This window comes from Somniosus microcephalus, chromosome 12, assembly GCF_052327205.1.
Source record: "Somniosus microcephalus isolate GS21.2 chromosome 12, FLI_Smic_1.0, whole genome shotgun sequence".
Taxonomy (NCBI): Eukaryota; Metazoa; Chordata; class Chondrichthyes; order Squaliformes; family Somniosidae; genus Somniosus; species Somniosus microcephalus.
The window spans coordinates 125,291,032-125,310,179 of record NC_140998.1 but is presented as its reverse complement, the minus strand read 5'-3'; the positions used below and the strand labels follow the sequence as shown (position 1 = coordinate 125,310,179).

Below are 19,148 nucleotides of genomic sequence, written 5' to 3'. Positions count from 1 at the left end.
ATCTCGAGTAAAAGGAGTAAAGTCAACCTATGAACACAATGTAATGATTAGAACTGTGTGGTACAGTAATGGAAGAAAGTACAATTAAGATTGTCCACATTATCTTCATGACTCTTCTGTCTCTTTCAGGAATTCTTTCTACTCCAGCAGATTCAGAAGAGGACTTGGAGGATCACTTATCTACCCCAGATCAGATAAAACCATTGAAAAAAGAGTCTGGTAGGAATATTTTTTCAACACTGGAAATTGAACATAATTTAATCAATTTATTGGTGTTTGGCTCATTTTATCTATGTTGTAAAGAAACCTAATCTAGGTTGATATCCACCCTTGCCTGCTATAATTGTTCTGCATGAAATTACTTCAAGCAGTCTAAACTCAATTTGTGGTGTATTCACAAAACTGCCACTAAATTGACAGTTGACTTAGTTTTTTTTGAATAACTGGTCAAGGAAATGGAGAAATTAACGTTAGTGTGCGTGCACGTGTCCAAATAAAGTACAGGAAACTCTTTATTATCCGGCACCAACGGGACCGGCGTGGTGCCGGTTTATCAAAAAGTCCGGATTACAGAGAGGTATAGTTTAAAAGGTACGAGAGCTCCGTACACAGCAACAAATCCAGGCTTCCCTGTTGCTTAGCAACATGTGCAGGAACTCCGGCCACAGACCAAGCGTCCCTGTTGCTTAGCAACAAGTGCACGAACCCCAGTTACACAGCCACAGATCCAGGAACTGCCACTAATATGAAGTAAAACTTACCTGAACCTACTCCTGAATTTTGCCGGTTAACGGAGATTTCCATTTTTTTAGGTGCCGGTTAAAAGAGAGTTTCCTGTACATGCAATGAATTCTGCATTTCGTTACCAGTTGTTTAGACAGTCTACCACTTAAGATAAATTGAAGCTCTTATTGAGATCCTGTTACCATAGTAATACTTAGCTGTTTCCTTGACAATTACAATGTGAAACTGCTCTTCATTACTATCAGAATCCACATTAATCACCACAGATAGGAGCCTTTGTGGATCGTGACCAGTTGCAGTACCTCAAAAGAATACTGGGGAAGAATTGGGAAACCATCTCCTTATCCCTAGCCTCTCATTTGAAGTATTCAGGCTTTTATATCCACAGAATTAGTAGTTCTGACAGTAGATCTGGAGACCTATGTTAAAGTGTGTCACCACTGGCACTAGAACTAGGCAAACCACGTGATTTATCATGGGAAGTGTAGTTGACCAGCATGTTGGGAGTCCAGGTACCACAGTAATATAAAAGTGCCTTGAGTGTAAATCAAATTTTTCACTAATTATATATTACATGAAAACATCTATGATTTTGCAACCAAAAGAATGTCTTCTGAACATCTATATGTGATGATTATATGAAGATACGAATCAGGTTTCTGTACAGAGAACATTATTAACAAACTGAGTAAGCTTACTGCTAGCAAATAAAAATGATTGTTCTCTTCTGTGAAGTATTTCTAGCAAAAATTCAGGAGGCAGCTTCCAAATATCTTGAAATCCATTGCTGATTATGTTTATGTATGAGAATCAAGAATAGCTTATATCCCTTTTTAAATATGCATGAAACATGCTTATAAATTGCTTTTCTTGTGATCAATAAATTTGAAGTACACGTTGTCATGGTAGAAGTGAGTGGAACTGCAAAAAGTACTTCCTATGTTTGTTTCTGGGCCCTCGTGTTACTTCAGCATTAAAATTTTATACAAATCAATTTCTTAATTGTGTTCAGACTGAAGTTTCAATATTTCAATTACAATGGTTTCGATATTAAACCCAACACGACAGGCGGGAGGAGGTTGGGGTTAAATCCTAAAAATTGCAATTCCATCTCGCCGTGTACATGCCAGCCACCATTTTTACGGCTGCGGGTAGCATGGCGTGCAAGTGCCTGTCTTGGAAAGGTGGAACACTTCATTAACATATTTCAATCAGGCCCCCACAGTGCAATTAAGAGCCTGATTTAAAATGACTACTGCTGCATGGGTTTCCCAGGGCTCTGGAAACCCAGCAGCGAAATGGAAACAGGAGCTGCTGGCTCGAGAAGGTAAGTGCCATTTACAGCACTCCTTCTGGGCCATGAGGAGTAGGAGTGGCCCCCCGACCCGCATGAAAGCCTTTGGCATCCCTTCTACCAATCGCAGCCTCCCTCTAGCCCCTGTCGTGATAGCAGAGACCCCCCCCACCCCCAAGCCTTGATCTGCAGCCTGCTCCCCTCCCAATTGCCAGGGACCATCCACAAGGGTTTCCGGCTGTGGACTTCAGGTGCTGGTTTTCCTGCCCGCCAGCTGCCCAGCCTGTTAATTTGGCCAGGTGCTGGGTGGGTAACGGAAGAATTTTTTTTAATGAGGTCCGCTGGTAAATTCGGCAGGACCTCCATGTACCTGGCCTTGCCGGGTTTCCCTCGCGTTACAGTGCTCCCCCACACACTCCCCGTAAATATCTCGGAAGAAATGCTGTGTACTGCAATCTAGACCAAAAGACAAAAACAAAATTAAAACTTTATCTCTGCTTCTGATAAAGAACAGGCATCTGTTCCCCTAGAAAGGGACTTAGATACTATTTAAGAGGAAAATTTAAGATTATGCTAAGTCAGATATTGCACACCTCCCTCCAGACCTTGCTGTGCTGGGTCCCATTGCACTTCCATAATGTAGAGATGCAAAATGACAGAATCTCCATGGAAAGAGTATCCCCAGTATGAACATTTGTAGTATGTTCCACCAACTATGCACTTACTATTAACTTTAAAAGGGATTTTTACAGATTAAAAATAAAATCTAACATGAAGTACACAACAGAATCTGGTGGTTTACTGATAGTAAATGACATACAGTAAACTTGCTCTTTAGACCTGATTCAGTTCTTTTGTTTATACTATATGTTTGTTTAATGACTTTTACTTTAACTAACAATTGTTTTAAAATAAATCAATGTTGCACAGCGAGTAAATAAGATTATATTACTTTTAAATCCTAAGAAATTATTGTAACATAAAAATTATCCTTTAATAAATACTAGACAGTTATAAGCAAGAAGATTTGGATGATAAAGCTGAAGACCCCCAACTTGAAGAAGCAATAGTGAAAATGAAAAGATTGGATAAGATTTTGGTTATGAAGCAGGAAAAAGAAAGGCAAGTGAAGAAACAAGGAGAAGAGCTAAGGAAAAAACTTTGGGAAGAACTTGAGGTAAAACAGCAGCAAGAAATGCTTATAATATTTCTGGCCCTCTTTTATCTGTTCACTTAATATCAAGTAAACAATGGGTGCAACATGCTAATGCAATTTAAGTTTGTAATGAAATAATTTTTTTAATCATGTAGTTTTATTTGGTTGAGCTGAATCCCTCAAAGTTGCTTTGACAAATGAAAAGTAATTACTGCTGTCTCTTCTGTCATGATAAATGTGAACAGCAATTTTTAGCTGTTTGCTAACATGCAAACATTGCATTGAAGTTGCCATCTACATATTCATGCTTTCTATAGCAATTTCTAATATGTAACCATTTCTGAAGTTGAAAGAAAAATGAATGCTGGTCATTGAAATTAAAATGCACAGAAGTTACCAACTGAAATTTCACGCTTAATATCTTTGAATTCTCTGGTCAGGGTCGGTGCTGGTGATTTTACATGTGGAGTTGATGATGAAAACTAAGACTCAAGGATTAATGCTTCCTTTCATTTCTAGATCATTCAAATTTTCTGTAATAAGGATAATTGAGCAGTGGGTACTTTGATTGTTTCTGGTTTTGAAGCAGTGCTTTTAAGAACCAGTAGCCATCCTGTGTGTTCATAATTTTTTGTTCTTGCGATGTGGGTAATGCTGGCAAGGCTGCATTTATTTGCCCATTCTTGCTTGCCTTGAGAAAGTGGTGTTGGCTTTCTCATTGAACCGCTGCAATCCTTGTAGTGATGATGGTCTCATGATGGTGTTAATTAGGGAATTGCAAGATTTTCACCCAGGGATAATGAAGGAATGGTGGCATTTGTCCAAGTCAGGATGGCATGTGATTTGAAGGTGATGGTGTTCCCATGATATTGTTGCTCTTTTCTTTGGTGTTCGAGTAGTTCTTGAAACTATTATCTTTTTATCTGTGCCGCTTTTGAGTGCTGTTTCCCCACTGGGGTCTGTGATCGTGCTATTAAATCTCATGTCTTACTACCCAGATAGTAATATCTTCTCTCTATTTTTATAGACTGTAGACTGTGAATTATTTTCTCTCAGTTTTATCATTATTGCTCTTTATTCCCTGTGAACCAATCCCCACTCCTTTTAATCTCTATCCCTCCTGTCTAAACTTGACCACTCAATTGTTTTGTATGCCTGTTCCCCTATTCTGTTTATGTCGAGGTTATAACAATTTGGATTTTGAAATGGAAGTTAAAACAAAATCAGTGATTTTCCTTAATAGGAGAAATTGTTTGGTTGGTAAGTTTGAGACTGCCGATGTGAGGTGATAGTGAAAATGAATAACGAGGGCAAGAAAGTATTGGAGAATTAAGTGAAAAGGAATGTTTCAACATAGATTTGGAAAAGAGAAAGCTAAATTTTGGTAACAACTTTAATTATACAAGAAGGAAATGGGAATGAAAGGATAGAAAAAGGTATTAAACAAGAAAAATCATGCGATAAGCTTGGAAAAAGTCAAAAGTACTGGCATAGGAAACTGAAGTAAATAGAAAAAAATGAAGTTGAATTGAGAAGAAACAAAAAGTAGAAATAAATGAGTAAACTTTAAACCAAGAAAAGAAAGAAAATAAACAAGGATATGGAAACAAAATGCAAGGTTGGAAATTAAGGAACAGAATGTAGCAAAGTCTCAGATATTAATGAGGAGCAGCACATTAAATGAAAGAAAAATGATGCAAGAAAATATGTATAAATTTTCATCTTCACTGCCTGGGCAGTAATTTGGCAGATTGGATCGTCTGCCTGTTGTAGGACCTGCCCAATTTACATTCCATTGTGGAATGAAAACCATGCAGGTTCTACAACGGGTGGGTGATTTGCTCTACCAGCTTATTGGCCAAACAAACTATGATGAAAATTTAGCTCGTAAAGTGGAATTAAGGAGAAGAGTGATGATAAAACAATCAGAGAAGAAAAAGTGAAGAAAAAATAAGAAAGTGGGAATATGTGAAGGAACTGAAAAAACTCAAAGACAATAGAAGACTAAAGTAGGGATAGATATACTAAAGTTTAGTGCAATGTGAAGTTTGTTCATTCAGTACAGATTATGAAAATGTATAGTACCTTTTTACTAAGCAATAAGTCCTGATCATTTGGTAGGAAAAGATTGAGAAAGAGACTCAGAAGAAAGCAAGCATCAGGAATGTGAATACTGGAATCTCTGTTGCAGAAAAAGTAAGTTCTGGGGAAACAATTCCATGTAAAATTTTTATTGCTGTTACTAAGTACAAATAATGCACAATTGTAAAGACAGGAAATATAGTATTAATCATTTAAACTCTAATTCTTCTTCACTTGTTCAACCGTGGGATACAAATAAGATATTACCATTATGTTGAGTGTGATGGGGTAAGGACAGTGGCCTTTTAAGAAGTTTGTACCATGGTATTAAAATCCTGATCAGTTGATCTTTTTTCATTCTGTTGTATAACAAAACTCATTCTGAACTGCACCTTTAGATCATTTCTTCTGCTGTTGTTGGTATTAGCCTTGCTGTTCACCACCACACAGTCCAAATAAGTTTTAGGCCTTTTTTTCATTGCTGTAGATCATTGCTGTTTGTTGTTCACAGTTCTAAAAATAGTCCTGTGACAGTTCCTTAATTTTTCAGAACGTATTACCAAGTATTTCACTGTTGCTTAGTCATCAATACCATTTTCTTCAACTGATAGATTTTGTGCCTCAGTATTGGCACATTGGGCTACCAAATTAAATTGCACATTTCATGATGAAATTTAATTGAAATCTGTAAGCGGATTTCTTCCCGTAATTATTGTCGCAATATAGGGTTGTTAGTCCTTCAACAATAACTTCTGTGTGATTCGGGCCCAAGTGGTTTTAAACAACAAGTTTTAATATATTGACTAATAACAGTATTGCTCTTACACAACTGTTCTACAGTATTACATTAAATAAAGCAATTAATACAACCTGGTATCCCCGTGTGTGGACTTTAAGGTGATCAGGCTTGACCTCCATGGGTTGCCTTCTAGGCTATGAACTTCTGACTGTCCCGAGAACTCTAACCTTTGGGGGAAGTATTCCTTGCCTTTATACTATTCGACTGCTTTGTTCTTCACGCACATCTCTCTGTCCTTATCTCTATGTCATTAATTATCACACCAAACTGATGCCACGTTAACAACTCAAGATGAGCTGTTTTACGTAGTGTCCTAATCACCTCGACCTCCATCTCTGTCTCACAAGCTGTTATTGTTCTCTTGGAATGTGTAGGCTCTCCCTATCTATGTATAGGCCTCCCTAATTCTGACTGCCTTACCAGCCTTTCAGTGCTATCAGTTACTGTGGTATGTTGGTGACTTAGCAACTGCACCCCTTATCTAGGTGCCTGATTCTCATGCCCAGCTCATTTGGTTCACACAGAGACGAAACTCTGCCCCCCCAGCACCCGCCCTCTTGCTAAAATGCTTGGAGCTATACAAGATTGGGTGCTTGATTATATTCTAAAAATATTCTAATTTACTTTCTACCTTGCCTAATTCTAGTAATTTATCCAAATAAGTCATGGGTTCTTCCTCTGATATCAATTAGGAGACTAAAAGAGCCCTGATCATCTTCCAAAGGTGCAGAGTACGCTAGGAGTTAAATTTCATAGAAGCACATAGAAATAATAGAAGGTAGAACATAGAAACAGGCCATTTAGCTCAACCAGTCTGTGTCGGCATTTACAGTATCACAGAATCACAGTAACCCCACAGTGCAGATAGAGGCCATTTCGGCCCATCGAGCCTGCACCGACACATATCCCACCCGATCCCCGTAACCCCTACACCAACACATATCCCACCCTATCCCCGTAACCCCACGTATTTAATCCCCCTAACACTACGGGTCAATTTATCATAGCCAATCAACCTAACCCGCACATCTTTGGACTGTGGGAGGAAACCGGAGAAAACCCACGCAAACACGGGGAGAATGTGCAAACTCCACACAGACAGTCGCCCGAGGCCGGATTCGAACCCAGGTCCTTGGCGCTGTGAGGCAACAGTGCTAACCACTATGCCACCGTACCTTCCACATAAGGAAATAGTTCTAATCACATTTACCCACCCTGTTCCCATATGCCTTCAATCCCTTTTCCTTTATCCACCTATCCAACCTAATCTATTCTAACAAGAAAAGACCCAATTTTTAAAATCTGCCTCAACATTTTTCATATAGTGTGGAGCCTAAAACAGCGCACACTGCTAAAATTGTGGTCTAAAAAGGATTTACCATTACACTTCAGCTTTTATAGACTGTACATATGGCCATAAGACCCAGTGTTCCATTTGTTGTTTTTATGGCCTTTGCTCTTTTTAATGTCTTGCGATCTTGAACCCACAAATCAGAATGTGTTCTGCCACGAGGACACTTATTTTTAAAAATAAGGTAGTTATAATCATTCTTTGTGTCATATCCCTTGTGTTGATTTTTGAACATGGGAGCTATTAGCTTGAAATAGTTAGAGTAGAGTTATTTCAGTAGAAATGATCTTGGGGTGTTTCAATATCAATTGTATTAATTAAAATCATTCAAACTGTCTTTAAAATCCCTTAAACCCACCCTTCCTAATATCTCTTTCTTTTGCTCAGTGTTCATTTTTGTCTGATTATGCCTCTGTGAAGAGTCTTGGGACCTTTTTCCACATTGAAGGCCTTGTATGAATACAAATTGTTGTTGTTGTCAGAGTTAGTGATTCTTTCAATGCAGTATTATCAATGATATCAGCATTGAAACAAGGATATTAGAGGTGATTGTAGTCTTTGTAACAGTCTGATTTTTGAAAGGTGTTTGCTGGTGAGATGCACTTGAAGGATCTGTGATCATAGGAGAAGAATAGTAGAATTTTGTTGAAAGAAACAAGAACTACTATTGATAAAGCTGATAAATGAGAACATTTCATTTACGTTTGAAATCACACACTGTGATATAAGTCTAACAGTAAAATTGTATGTTAAAATCAAAAAGTTTCAGCTAAGGTGAGAAATTAAGTAATGATTTTCTTGTTTCAGAGAGCAAACCCTGAGGGATTTGTGGAGTGCCCTGAGGTGGCAGAAAATACAATGAGATTTTTAGCTCTTTCACCAGCTAGAAATGGTGAGTGGAAGGAAACCCTGATGCTGGTTAATTGTACAAAATAATGTGAAAAAACTAATGGAATTATTGTAACCACACTACATCCTCGTTCCAAGCATTCTTTGGCATTAAAGCGCAGGTTAGCGGGAATGTGATACATTGGCAAATCTTTGATACTTTTTCATGTTTAGAACAATTTGGCATCTATTGACAATTTGACATAACATTAGCCAAACCCTTATTATGTGAAATCTATTCACATCAGCCTTTAAGTACAAACATACAATTAGGCCAAATTCTAACACACAGTGAAATTCAAATAAGGTCTAGAAGCAAATTTACAAATTGGGGAATTTGTATGGCATGGTTTATCTTGCTGCTTGAGACATTTTATAAATGTTTTTCTTTCTGGCAATTTTCCCCATCATCTCCTAAAATTGTTGACGCTTTGCTGGTTACAGTTCCATGGTGCTCCTTGTCCAAATGGCCATTATTAATGTGTGTGCCTTGACAGTGAGCATCGGAAGCTATTTTTCCATAGGGGCATTACAGTGGTGCCCGATCTCGTCTCGCCTAACATCATGACAAACTATTTCACTTGTCCAGGACAGTAGTACCAGAGGACACAGTCTGCGCTTGAAGGGGAGTAAATTCAAAACGAATCTGCGAAACGATGGGCGGAATTTTCTGTACCAGGGCGGGTCGGGTGTGGGCAGTCGGCGTGGTGGGTCGCGACCCTGTTCTTCATAGCATGCCGCTCCTGAGATTGACTTTCCGTTAATGGGGCCTATTAAGGCCACTCTGCACGTTTTCAGCCAGGATATTTAAAGGAGCCATGGCCACATTGCATTTGAAACTTCATCTAAGAGTGTGCAGGCAGCACACTGCACAATTGGATTGCTGCAAAGAGTGCCAAACATGAGACAGAGGGCTGCACCTAGGTTCTCCGATGATTCTCTCCATCTGCTTGTGGAGGGAGTGAGAGCACGTAGGGAGGTCCTCTTCCCTTCTAATGGGCAGAAGAGACCTCCTCCGGAGACGAAAGAGCCTGGCTCCAAATAGCAGAGGAGGTCAACAGCAGGATGTGGTCAGGAGGACCTGGGTGCAGTGCTGCAAACATTTCAATGATCTCAATAGATCGGGAAAGGTGAGTGCAAAGCCACACTCAACTTCAACCTGCTGTGCTTCTTATCACATCCCCAACACTCTGCCTTCCCAACCCTGCTCCTGCACATCCTTGCACCAACATACCTTGCACGTCCACCCATCCCTCTCTCTCTATCTATATACTCACATCCCCATCTGACGAGCCACCCCTCACACTCACCCTCATCCTAATACAATCATATGAACTAACAACTCACAAGGAGGCCACTTGGCATTGCCACCCCGCTCCATCATAGTCACCCTCTAAAGATGTAAGCCATTCATTCCTTACAGTCATTTCATCACTCTCGCTCAACCTTCTCTTCCCTCCTTACAGGAAAAGAGAGCCCACAATAAGAGGGAGAGGGAGAGAACTGGTGGTGGCACTCCATCATTGGCCACCCTAACATCAGCAAAGGAGGCTGCCTTGGAAGTGCCTGGAGTTGCCGAGCAGCTGGAGGTGGGAGACGGAGAGAGGGGACATCTCGGCAACCTGGTGACAGAATTACATATCATACAGCTACATGGCATGCAGCAGTCACTCATATGGTGACTGATGTCAGCAGCCAGTGAATGTTCATCATGTGCATAATGGTATCTGTACCCATTCTTCATATGACACATCTAACTCATCTCTTTACTCTCCCACAGGTTCATCAAGAGCCACCCCACCCCACACTGTCCAGGAGGAAGAGGAAGACGACTCCCCAGAGCAGCCTCCAGCCTTTGAGGGCGCACCGTCACCAGGCATAAGCGCACCCAGCACAAGCGCAGATACTAACACCTCGGTGGGTTCCACGCAAGATATAGGCCTAGAAATTCAGTATCGCCACGTTTGGGGCACTATAGTCGAGCGTGCGCTAAATTTAGCGCTTAGCGCCACTTTCACCGAAATTGAGTTGCATCGCCCCAAGAGGTTGCTGCTGCGCTAAAGCAGGCGGTGCATGACTACCCTAAGGCGCTAAGCCGGTGAGCTGAGGCGCTATCACCGAGGGCGGGCGCAGCGCAGGTGCGGCGAGTTAGCGATTGCAGGCAGACACGCTGGCGCCGGTCACCTCTTAAAGGGGGAGGGTCGATTTGGCTTGCAGCCACGCCCTGCACATTGGAGCCCTGATTCTAGGCCCGGACAGACCTGCTTCGACATCGTTACGCCTACGACCATGGAGAAGGCCAGGGAGCGAGCGCAGCACTTCAGTGAGGGGGCCTTAAAGGTTCTGGTTGGCGCAGTGGAGTGCAGGCGACCTATCCTCTTTCCTGACAGTGGCAGGAGGCCGCTGCCCAGCGAATATAGAAAAGCTTGGAGGGAGGTGGCACACAGAATGACCACCAGCAGCATGGTCCCTAGGACACCAACGCAATGCAGGAAGAAGTTCAACGACCTCACTCGGGTTGTCAGGGTGAGTACCCTTTCCAGTATCCTCTTCATCCCTGCATGTGCACCTCACTTTATGGCCAAAGGGTCCTGAAAGCCCCAATGCCCAGCCCTCATCCAACACCTATGGGACTCTCATGAAAATCACATGCACATTCACCACTTTACACACTGTCAGGGGTATTCGACCATGGGAGGCAGTGCAGGCAAGATCAGGGCTTGACACTGTCGGTGTTATTCCACCATGGGAGGCAGTGCAGGCAAGATCAGGGCTTCACACTGTCAGGGCTATTCCACCATGGGAGGCAGTGCAGGCAAGATCAGGGCTTGAGACTGTACTCAGAGCCCGTCCTTTCTCTTGCAGGGCAAGCTGGCCCAGAATAGGAGGCAGCAGCAACGGACCGGGGGGAGGCCGTCCTGAACTTAAAGACCTCAGCGATCTGGAGCAGCGAGTGGAGCGGATTATGGCAGGCCGGCTAATTGGCCCCGTCGCCACTGGAGATGCCGACCCCGTTCTGGACAGCAATGGTAAGGTCATGACCTTTTTGACCTCTCTCTTTCCACTTGTGCCTCACACCAGCATCCTTTGCCACTATCAAACCAGTGCAGTGTTTTGCAGCACTCATGCCTCCCTCGCTGCCGCCCTGTCCTCACACTAAAGCAACTCTTGTACCTGCCTGCTTTCAGATGCTGATTCGCCAGGTGAGGAGGCGGGCCCTCAAGCTGGCACTGTGAGTGAATCGGAAGGCGAGGAAGCCGGAACATCAGTGCCACCCTCAGCCGAGGCAGCCCATGGCCATGATGGGGACACGCCTTCCCTGGAGGGGAGCAGGGGGGAAGGGTCTGTGGAGGGTGAAGCTCCGGGGCCCAGCGGGCTGCAGCAACGCAGGGGTGGGGGGTAGGGAAGCTCGGCGGCCTTCTCCCCGGAGGGTGAGTGTGGCCTCCAGTCCTGCTACAGTGAGCGCAGAGGAGGTGCGGCTCCTTGGTGAAATGGGCGCCCAGGCGGAGCGCAGGCACACTGAGCTCATGGCTGCAGTGGCAAGGATGCCTGACTCCATAGAGTCACTGGCAAGGAGTGTACAGGAATTCAGGGCAGCACAGGCAAGGAGTCTGCAGGACTTTGGTGCAGCACAGGCGGCTTCCAGCCAAGTGCTTAGTCATGCCATGCAGTCACTGGCTGGTCTGATGCAGACACAGATCAGGTCCACACGAGCACTAACTGCTGCCACCCTCGCTGGATCGGCCAGGATTCGCTGGGGCCCTCGCCGCGCCACAGCAGGCCAGCAGTCTGTGCTTCAGCAGATTGCTGCGCATGCTTCAGTGCTGCCCCGTGCGAGTGCCAGTGTGTCGGCCGAACAGGGAGTGCCTGTGCTCTGTCAGGTTGGCAGCATTCCTGCTGCCAACACTGTCACTCCTCCACTGCAGCTGCCACCACCTGTAGGACAGACTGCTGCCGCCCAAGCAGAGTTGGAGCAGTCAGCAGCCGGGCCCTCCAGGCCCAGAGCTGGTCCAGGCCGTCCCCCAAGGGCATCTGCCGACTCACTATCTGACCCTCAGCAGCCTTCCCCCAGCCTTGCTGCTGCCACTGGGGTCCCATTGCGGAGGAGCTGCAGGGCGGGAAGGGGCCAATCTTGCAAGCGAGGCAGATCACCCTCGCAGGCCAAGAAGTAGGAGGTGTGGCAAAATGTTGTGTGTTTTTTTTGTGAAGGCCGAGGATCATGGTCATTTTTGTTTAACTCTGTTGTTCATTGTCTCCAGGTTGTGAGAGCCAGTTATGTGTGTGACTTTTTTGGGGGGTTTCTCTGTATTTGTTTGTCATGCGGGAAGGACAGAGTTTGTTAAATAAATAATTGTCTTTATTCAGATTGTGCATGTTTTCACTTTGAACTATTTTTGTTGCCTTGACCCGCTCAGGGTTTGTGGAGCAGGTCCATTCATGTTCTTTCAATGGCACAAGCCATTCCCTGAGAGGGGGCCTAGAACCGACTTGCAATAAGCCGCTGACGGACGGCCCTTGCACTTTGTGCCTCCCTCCCATCTTGGTGCTCCTCCTCCTCTGGTGGTCCTCCAATGTCTGCTGGCAGTGGCTGAGTCCTGAGGATAGCCAGGTTGTGCAGCATGCAGCACACTACAACGAAATGGGAGACTCGCTCAGGCGAGTACTGTAGGGCTCCCCCGGAATGGTCCAGACAGCGGAACCGTTGCTTTAGCACGCCAATTGTGTGCTGAATGATGTACCTGGTCGCTTGATGGCTGTCATTGTATCGCTCTTCAGCAGGGGTGGTGGGCGCACGGAGCGGGGTCATCAGCCAGGTGCACAAAGGATAGCCCTTGTCCCCGAGAAGCCAGCCTCCTGGGTGAGCCTGGGCTTCGAAAATGTCTGCCACAGAAGTCTGGCGCAGGATGAAGGCGTCGTGGCTGCTGCCTGGAAAGCGGGCATTGACAGCTAGTATGAGCTGCCTGTGGTCACACCAACTGCATGTTCAACGAATGGTACCCCTTCCGGTTGCGGTAATCCGCGGCATTCTCTAGAGGCGCCCGCAAAGCCACATGCGTGCAGTCAATGGCGCCCTGGACCATGGGGAAGCCCACTATTCTTGCAAATCCCATTGCACGCTCTTGCTGCTTGTCCAGGGTCATGGGGAAGGAAATGTACTGATGCCTCCTTTTGAAGAGGGCATTCATGACCTGGCGGATGCAGCAATGCACTGCGAACTGGGAGACATTGGCAATGTCCCCAGTAGCGGATTGGAAGGAGCCGGTGGCACAGAAGTTCAGAGCCACTGCCACTGACAGAGACGTCCTGCTCCTCAGCTGAGGCTGCAGACCTCTCTGAAGCAGGTGGCAGACTTCAGTGACCACCTCCCTTCTGAATCGAAGCCTCCGAATGCATTGCTCCTCAGACATGTTGAGGTAGGAGAAGTGCTGGCGGTATACCCTGGGAGGGTAAGGCCTCCTGTGCTGACGCCTGTTGGCCCTCCTCCGTCTGGCCATGATTGGCACTCTCTCTCGGCGTCTCTGAGCCCTTTCAATGCAATGGAGAAACCCAACGTTTCCACCCATTGCAGCCCCCATTATATGTGGCCACTCAAGGCTATGGCACTGAAAAATCAATCTAACTGCAAAGCTCTGGGCTGAATCCAGAAGTACCTGTGCGAGCGCTGAGTCAAAGCAGAAAGCTCTCTCCCTTTGTCTCTCTGCAAATCTCTCTCTCTCTCACACAGAAGGAGTGGTCCAAAATGGCTACCACAAAGAATGCAGGAAGAGTCCCCTTTAAATAGCGCCCCCCCAGCCCCACAGCGACTGGGAACCGTTCCACTCAACCCGTCGCTGCAAGCGCCAGGCGGAAAGAAGGGGGGCGCCACTGAAGTTCCGGTTCGGGGCGCACCAAGGGCGTTGCACCATTAAACGACGTCAGGATCTGCGCGCGCAGCTGAGCGGGCGTTGCGGTTTTGCGACGCCGCTAATTCTTCACTCAAGTTCCCGAGAGGCGCAGATCGCGCCGCGCCCGGGCGCTAGCCGCTTCACGCCCCACTTATCGCCCTCTTAAGGCGCTAGCGGCTGGCGCTACCAACTGAATTTCTAGGCCATAGTGTTGTTGTCACCTGATGTCTCAAGTCACAAGTGAGCAAGAGCAGATGGTGGAGACAGGGACAGCAGTGGAGACTCCTTGCCGGAAGGCGCAGGACGCTCCCACCTCTGCTCAGCTGCATGCAGACGATGAGCCTTGGGGACCATCCAGAAAGAGGGCGTTTCTGGAGATGTAGCAAGAAGTGCAGGAGGCTGTGACAGGTTTTGTGACCGCGATGTCTGCAAATTTCCAGAGAATGGAGGAGTCCATCTCCAACATGAGCACCACCATGTCGCAGGCAATGACGACTGTAGGCTCTTCCATGGATTGGATGCCCACCTGCATGGAGCAGCTAATGCGCCACTCACAAGAGCACATGGTCTCTGTGGAGAATAGATGGCAGAGGCTCATAGATGTCCTCTCTAGGAGTGATGTCAACATATAAGTAAGTGGGTTCTCCTGGCCCCACTGCTATGCAGCAAGATGCTTTCCAGCTTCTTGCTAGCAGGGAAATGCGTATGATGATGGTGAGAGGGGACATGTAAGTGGGGGTTCCTCTCAAAGCGCTCACACTTCTCCCCCATTGCCCCCCCCCCCCCCAGTCAGAGCCCCAGATGCCTTCTCAGATTGTGATGATCGAGTCTTCCCTGCACAGTTTCAGGAGGAGCAGACTTTGGTCGGGCTGTCACAGGCTCCAAAACCCTGAAGTCGTCCACCAAAGATGTCTATGCAGTTGCAGCAGGGAAGTGAGCAGACTGCCTCTACCTCTGCTGAAGCCACAGGGGTAGAACCTCATAGAAGCACGCATAAGAGAAAGATGACACACGAGATTCACAAGGTAGCCACTTGGGTGTTTTATTAAATGTTTCTGTAAAGTTTCCGTTACTGTGATATCACAGATAAAAATCTTTATTTTCACCACTTTCTGGTCATGGACAAATTTGTAATTACCTTTGGAAGTGGCTTAGTGAGTTGGAGTGCATGGTGTGACATAACGTCACCTCCAGCAATGGTGGTCAGTGTGAAAGGAATGGCTTTGTCATTGTAGGGATGCTTTATGGTATTACTGTGGGGTTGTGCCAACCTGGTGCAGCATGTGGCAGCCATATGGGTGTAATGCGTAAAGTTAAGTAAATCTGGCCATGATGAGGCCATCCCTGGCCTCCCAGGCAGCAATGTGCTCGGGTGCTGGTGGGATCTGGACCGCAGGTTCCTCCACCTCCTGCTCCTCCTCGTCTTCCAGCTGATGCTCCTCCTGCTCCTCCTTCTCCTCCTCTGAAGAGGCTGTGCACTCAGGGCCTTGCTCCTCATGCAGCGCCAATTCTCACTGCTGCGCTATGTTGTGCAGGGTGCAGCAGACCACGATGATTCTGGAGACCCTGGCTGGTGTGTACTGAAGGGTTCCTCCAGATCTGTCAAGGCATCTGGAGTGCATTTTGAGCATGCCTGTTGTCTGCTCTATGACACATCTGGTGGAAATGTGGCTTTCATTATATCTCTCCTGGGCCTCAGTACTTGGCCTCCTCAAGGGTGTCATGAGCCACATCTTCAGTGGATAGTCCTTGTCACCAAGCAGCCAGCCAGAAAGTCTGTTTGGCGGAGCGAAGATCTGAAAGAGTCGTGGCAGCTGCCAGGGAATTTGGCGCACACATGCATAGCGATCTTCCTATGGTTGCAGACGAGCTGCACATTGAAGGAGTGGAAGCCCTTGCGGTTGACAAACACTCCTGGGTGATGATGGGGTGCCCTGATGGCCACATGCGTGCAGTCGATGACGCCCTGCACCCGTGGGAAGCCTGCCAGAGTGGCAAGTCCAGTGCCCGCTCAGTAACACTGGCTTCATCAGTGGCAAAGTTGATATAATTGGCTGACTTATCGGTGATCTGGGTGATGCACCTGTTGGCGGCCGACTGCGAGACGCCGCAAATGTCCGCTGCAGATCCCTGGAAGGAGCCTGAGGCGAAGAGGTTGAGGGTGCTGGTGACTTTGGCAGCCACTGGTAAGGCATGTCCAACCGCTCCTCTGGGCTGCAGGTCTTGCTCCAGCAATGTGCAAATGTCTGCGATGACCTGACGCAATAGCCTGAGCCTCCTTTGGCACTGCTGCTCAGTCATGTTGAGGAAACTCATCCTCTGCCTGTATACCCTCTGTTGGGGGTATCACCTCTGGCACAGTGCAGCCCTGCTCTGATGCCCTCTGTCCTGTGCAGCATTAGGTGGTTGAGGAGAAGGTTGGTGGTGCTGCTGGTGTGCCTGGTGCTGCTGGTGTTGAGGCTCAACATGGTCTGATTCTGAAGACTGAGGTGAGACAGTATAAAAGACAGGTCAAGTAGAGATGACAGAAGCAATCTATTAATAGTTTCTACCAATGAAGTTATGGTGGATGCCGACTTTGCTGGAAACACTTGCAACCTCTAGGAAGTTAAATCTGTGCTGACAATGGAGTCAGCAACAGCATCTGCTTTAGGAAAGTGATCAGCTGTGAGGTGGGAATTTTTATTGTACTTTTCATGCTATGCACTAATGAGCTGCATCAATGGCCACTCCACTTCCGCTTCAGGTTCACAGATGTGGTTCCCGAGCTGCGTGATTCCCGTGCTCATTCAGGGAAATTTGAAAGGTAGGGTTAAAATGGCGCTTAAACATCTGACAAGTACCTAATAATGATTTAAATTGTCTCGCCCGCCTCTGCCGTTCGGGTCGCTCCTGCGCCACCAAACGTGTCTGAGGGAAAGGCGCGTGGGGGTGGGATGATGGCAGGTTCCCGACCCGCTGCAAGATATTTCAAATTTCTCACCTGACCTGCCTCCTATCGTGCCCGCACAGACACCAGAAAATTCTGACCTATATTTCAGTTAGCGACTGGTCAATCTATGGAACATGCTCCCTAGGGAGCTGGTGGAAGCAGTTAGTACTGATTTTTTTAAATGAAAATGAGGTAGATTTCTTCCAGAATATAACATTTTGGGATATAAGAGCAATTTGAGATATGACATATGGGCCTAGAAATTGGGTTGGTAGCGCTGGCGCTGAGCGCCTAAAGAGACCTAGAATTGGGGCGAAGCCCTATGTTGGGGCGAGCGCTATGAAGATAGCGCCAACTCAGATATTGACAATACATTTAGCGCCTGCGCTAAGTGTTTGCGCGCGCCCGCGAGCGCAAGCAGCTCATGACATCATTTCAGTGTGCAACGCCTTTTAGGAGCACCTGAGCACATATTGGGCGGCGCCCAGAGCCTTAGCACCCAGCGCTATTAGTGACAGTTCGAGGGAGGGCTAACAGGCCCTTCTCGGAGTAGGGCGGCGCTATTTAAAGGGGACAGCTCTAGTGCAGAATCTTCTGCCACTTGGCCTGCTCATTGCGATCGCTGCTAGAGAGAGTTGGCGAGCTAATGTGGAGCGGAGTTCTGGGAATTTAGCTTTACAGTACTTGGGACCTTCAACCCTGGCCGAACCACTTGCACCACTACACCTAAAAGCCTTTTGACCAACTGGCATCGGAATGGGAGCTTGTTTGGAGGGCGACGGCCTCATCGCCCAACACTCTGAAGGGGCAGAGAGACGGCGGGAGGGCCGGGATTGGCCAGAATGAGGAGGGGCAATGGAGGTCGCCCAATCCGACGGGATGCTGCGAGGGTCTTTAGGCAGCAGGTGACAAGCCTTGACATGTCGGCGGAGCAGTGTTTGCGAAGGCTCCGAAACTGGAGGGACATTGTTACTGATCTGTGCCACCTGCTTGGTCAGCATCTGCAGCCGTGTGAACGCTGCAGAACCTCTCTGTCCGTTATGGCTAAACTGACTGATGCCCTCCATTTTTATGGCAATGGATCCTTTCAGTCAGCCATTGGGGACAATGCGACTGTCGCTCAGGCTGCAGTCCGCTGTTGCATCCGGCAAGTGACAGATGCCCTTTATAGGCGAACGCGTCAATTCATTACCTTCCCTCGGACCCTGCACAAGCAGGCGGAGGAGGAGGAGTATGAGGAGGAGGAAGAAGAGCAGGCGGAGGAGGAGGAGGAGGAAGATGGAAGGGCTGTTGAAAGTGGAAGGTCCATTCGTCAGAGGCTCCTCTGGACTCGTGTCGACACCCCTGTGGCGGAATGATGAGAGTCTTAACTCATGCGCACTTTGGATGTTTGAGGGCCTCTGAATGCCAGCATCACTGAAAGTAGTCACATGCACCATGCAACATTGAAACTTCTGTTTATTGACACAAAAGTCTTTCATTACAGCTAAACAACGTAATGTATGTGTTGGTGTAGGGGTTACGGGGATCGGATGGGATATGTGTCGGTGCAGGCTCGATGGGCCGAAATGGCCTCTATCTGCACTGTGGGGTTTCTGTGATTCTGTGAAACCATAACTTTCAAAATAACTGTTAACTGTTCGGCCAAGCCGCAAAACTCAACAACCCTCAGCAAATATAACAGCAGGTGAGGGTGTCCTTGAATTTGGACAAATAAACGCCTCACCACCTCCCTGTACAACTGACCCCTTGAGGGAGAACGACTTCTCTTCTGCGCCCGGCCCCTTCCCTCCCTGCTGCTCCTACGTAATTGGACCGCAGTGGCGGGCTCAAGGCTGGGGGACGCCTCCTGACTGTCTGGAAGCGCGGAAGCCCCGGAGGGACGGCCTGGCCGACCTCTGGGCTTGGAGGGTGCGGACGCAGGATGCTTGCTGTGACCATGGCTGGGAGCAGTGTGGCCTGCAGGTGGTGGCAGCTGCAATGCAGGTGTCCCAGCGCTGGCATGTGCAATGGTCTC

The 19,148-nt window shown here is 46.9% G+C and overlaps 1 protein-coding gene across 2 annotated transcripts in view; it reads left to right on the top strand.

Annotated features, from left to right (window-relative positions):
* Nucleotides 1-19,148, top strand: part of fsip1 (fibrous sheath interacting protein 1) — a 942,743-nt gene that overhangs the window by 40,362 nt on the left and 883,233 nt on the right. Inside the window, exons 4-7 of one of the 2 annotated variants that reach the window (XM_086003505.1) lie at nt 130-219; nt 3,046-3,215; nt 5,316-5,390; nt 8,234-8,318. In XM_086003505.1, the coding sequence (XP_085859631.1) occupies nt 130-219; nt 3,046-3,215; nt 5,316-5,390; nt 8,234-8,318 (420 nt within the window). The remainder of the gene's footprint in view (nt 1-129; nt 220-3,045; nt 3,216-5,315; nt 5,391-8,233; nt 8,319-19,148) is intronic. The other variant, XM_086003506.1, reaches the window with a different exon arrangement.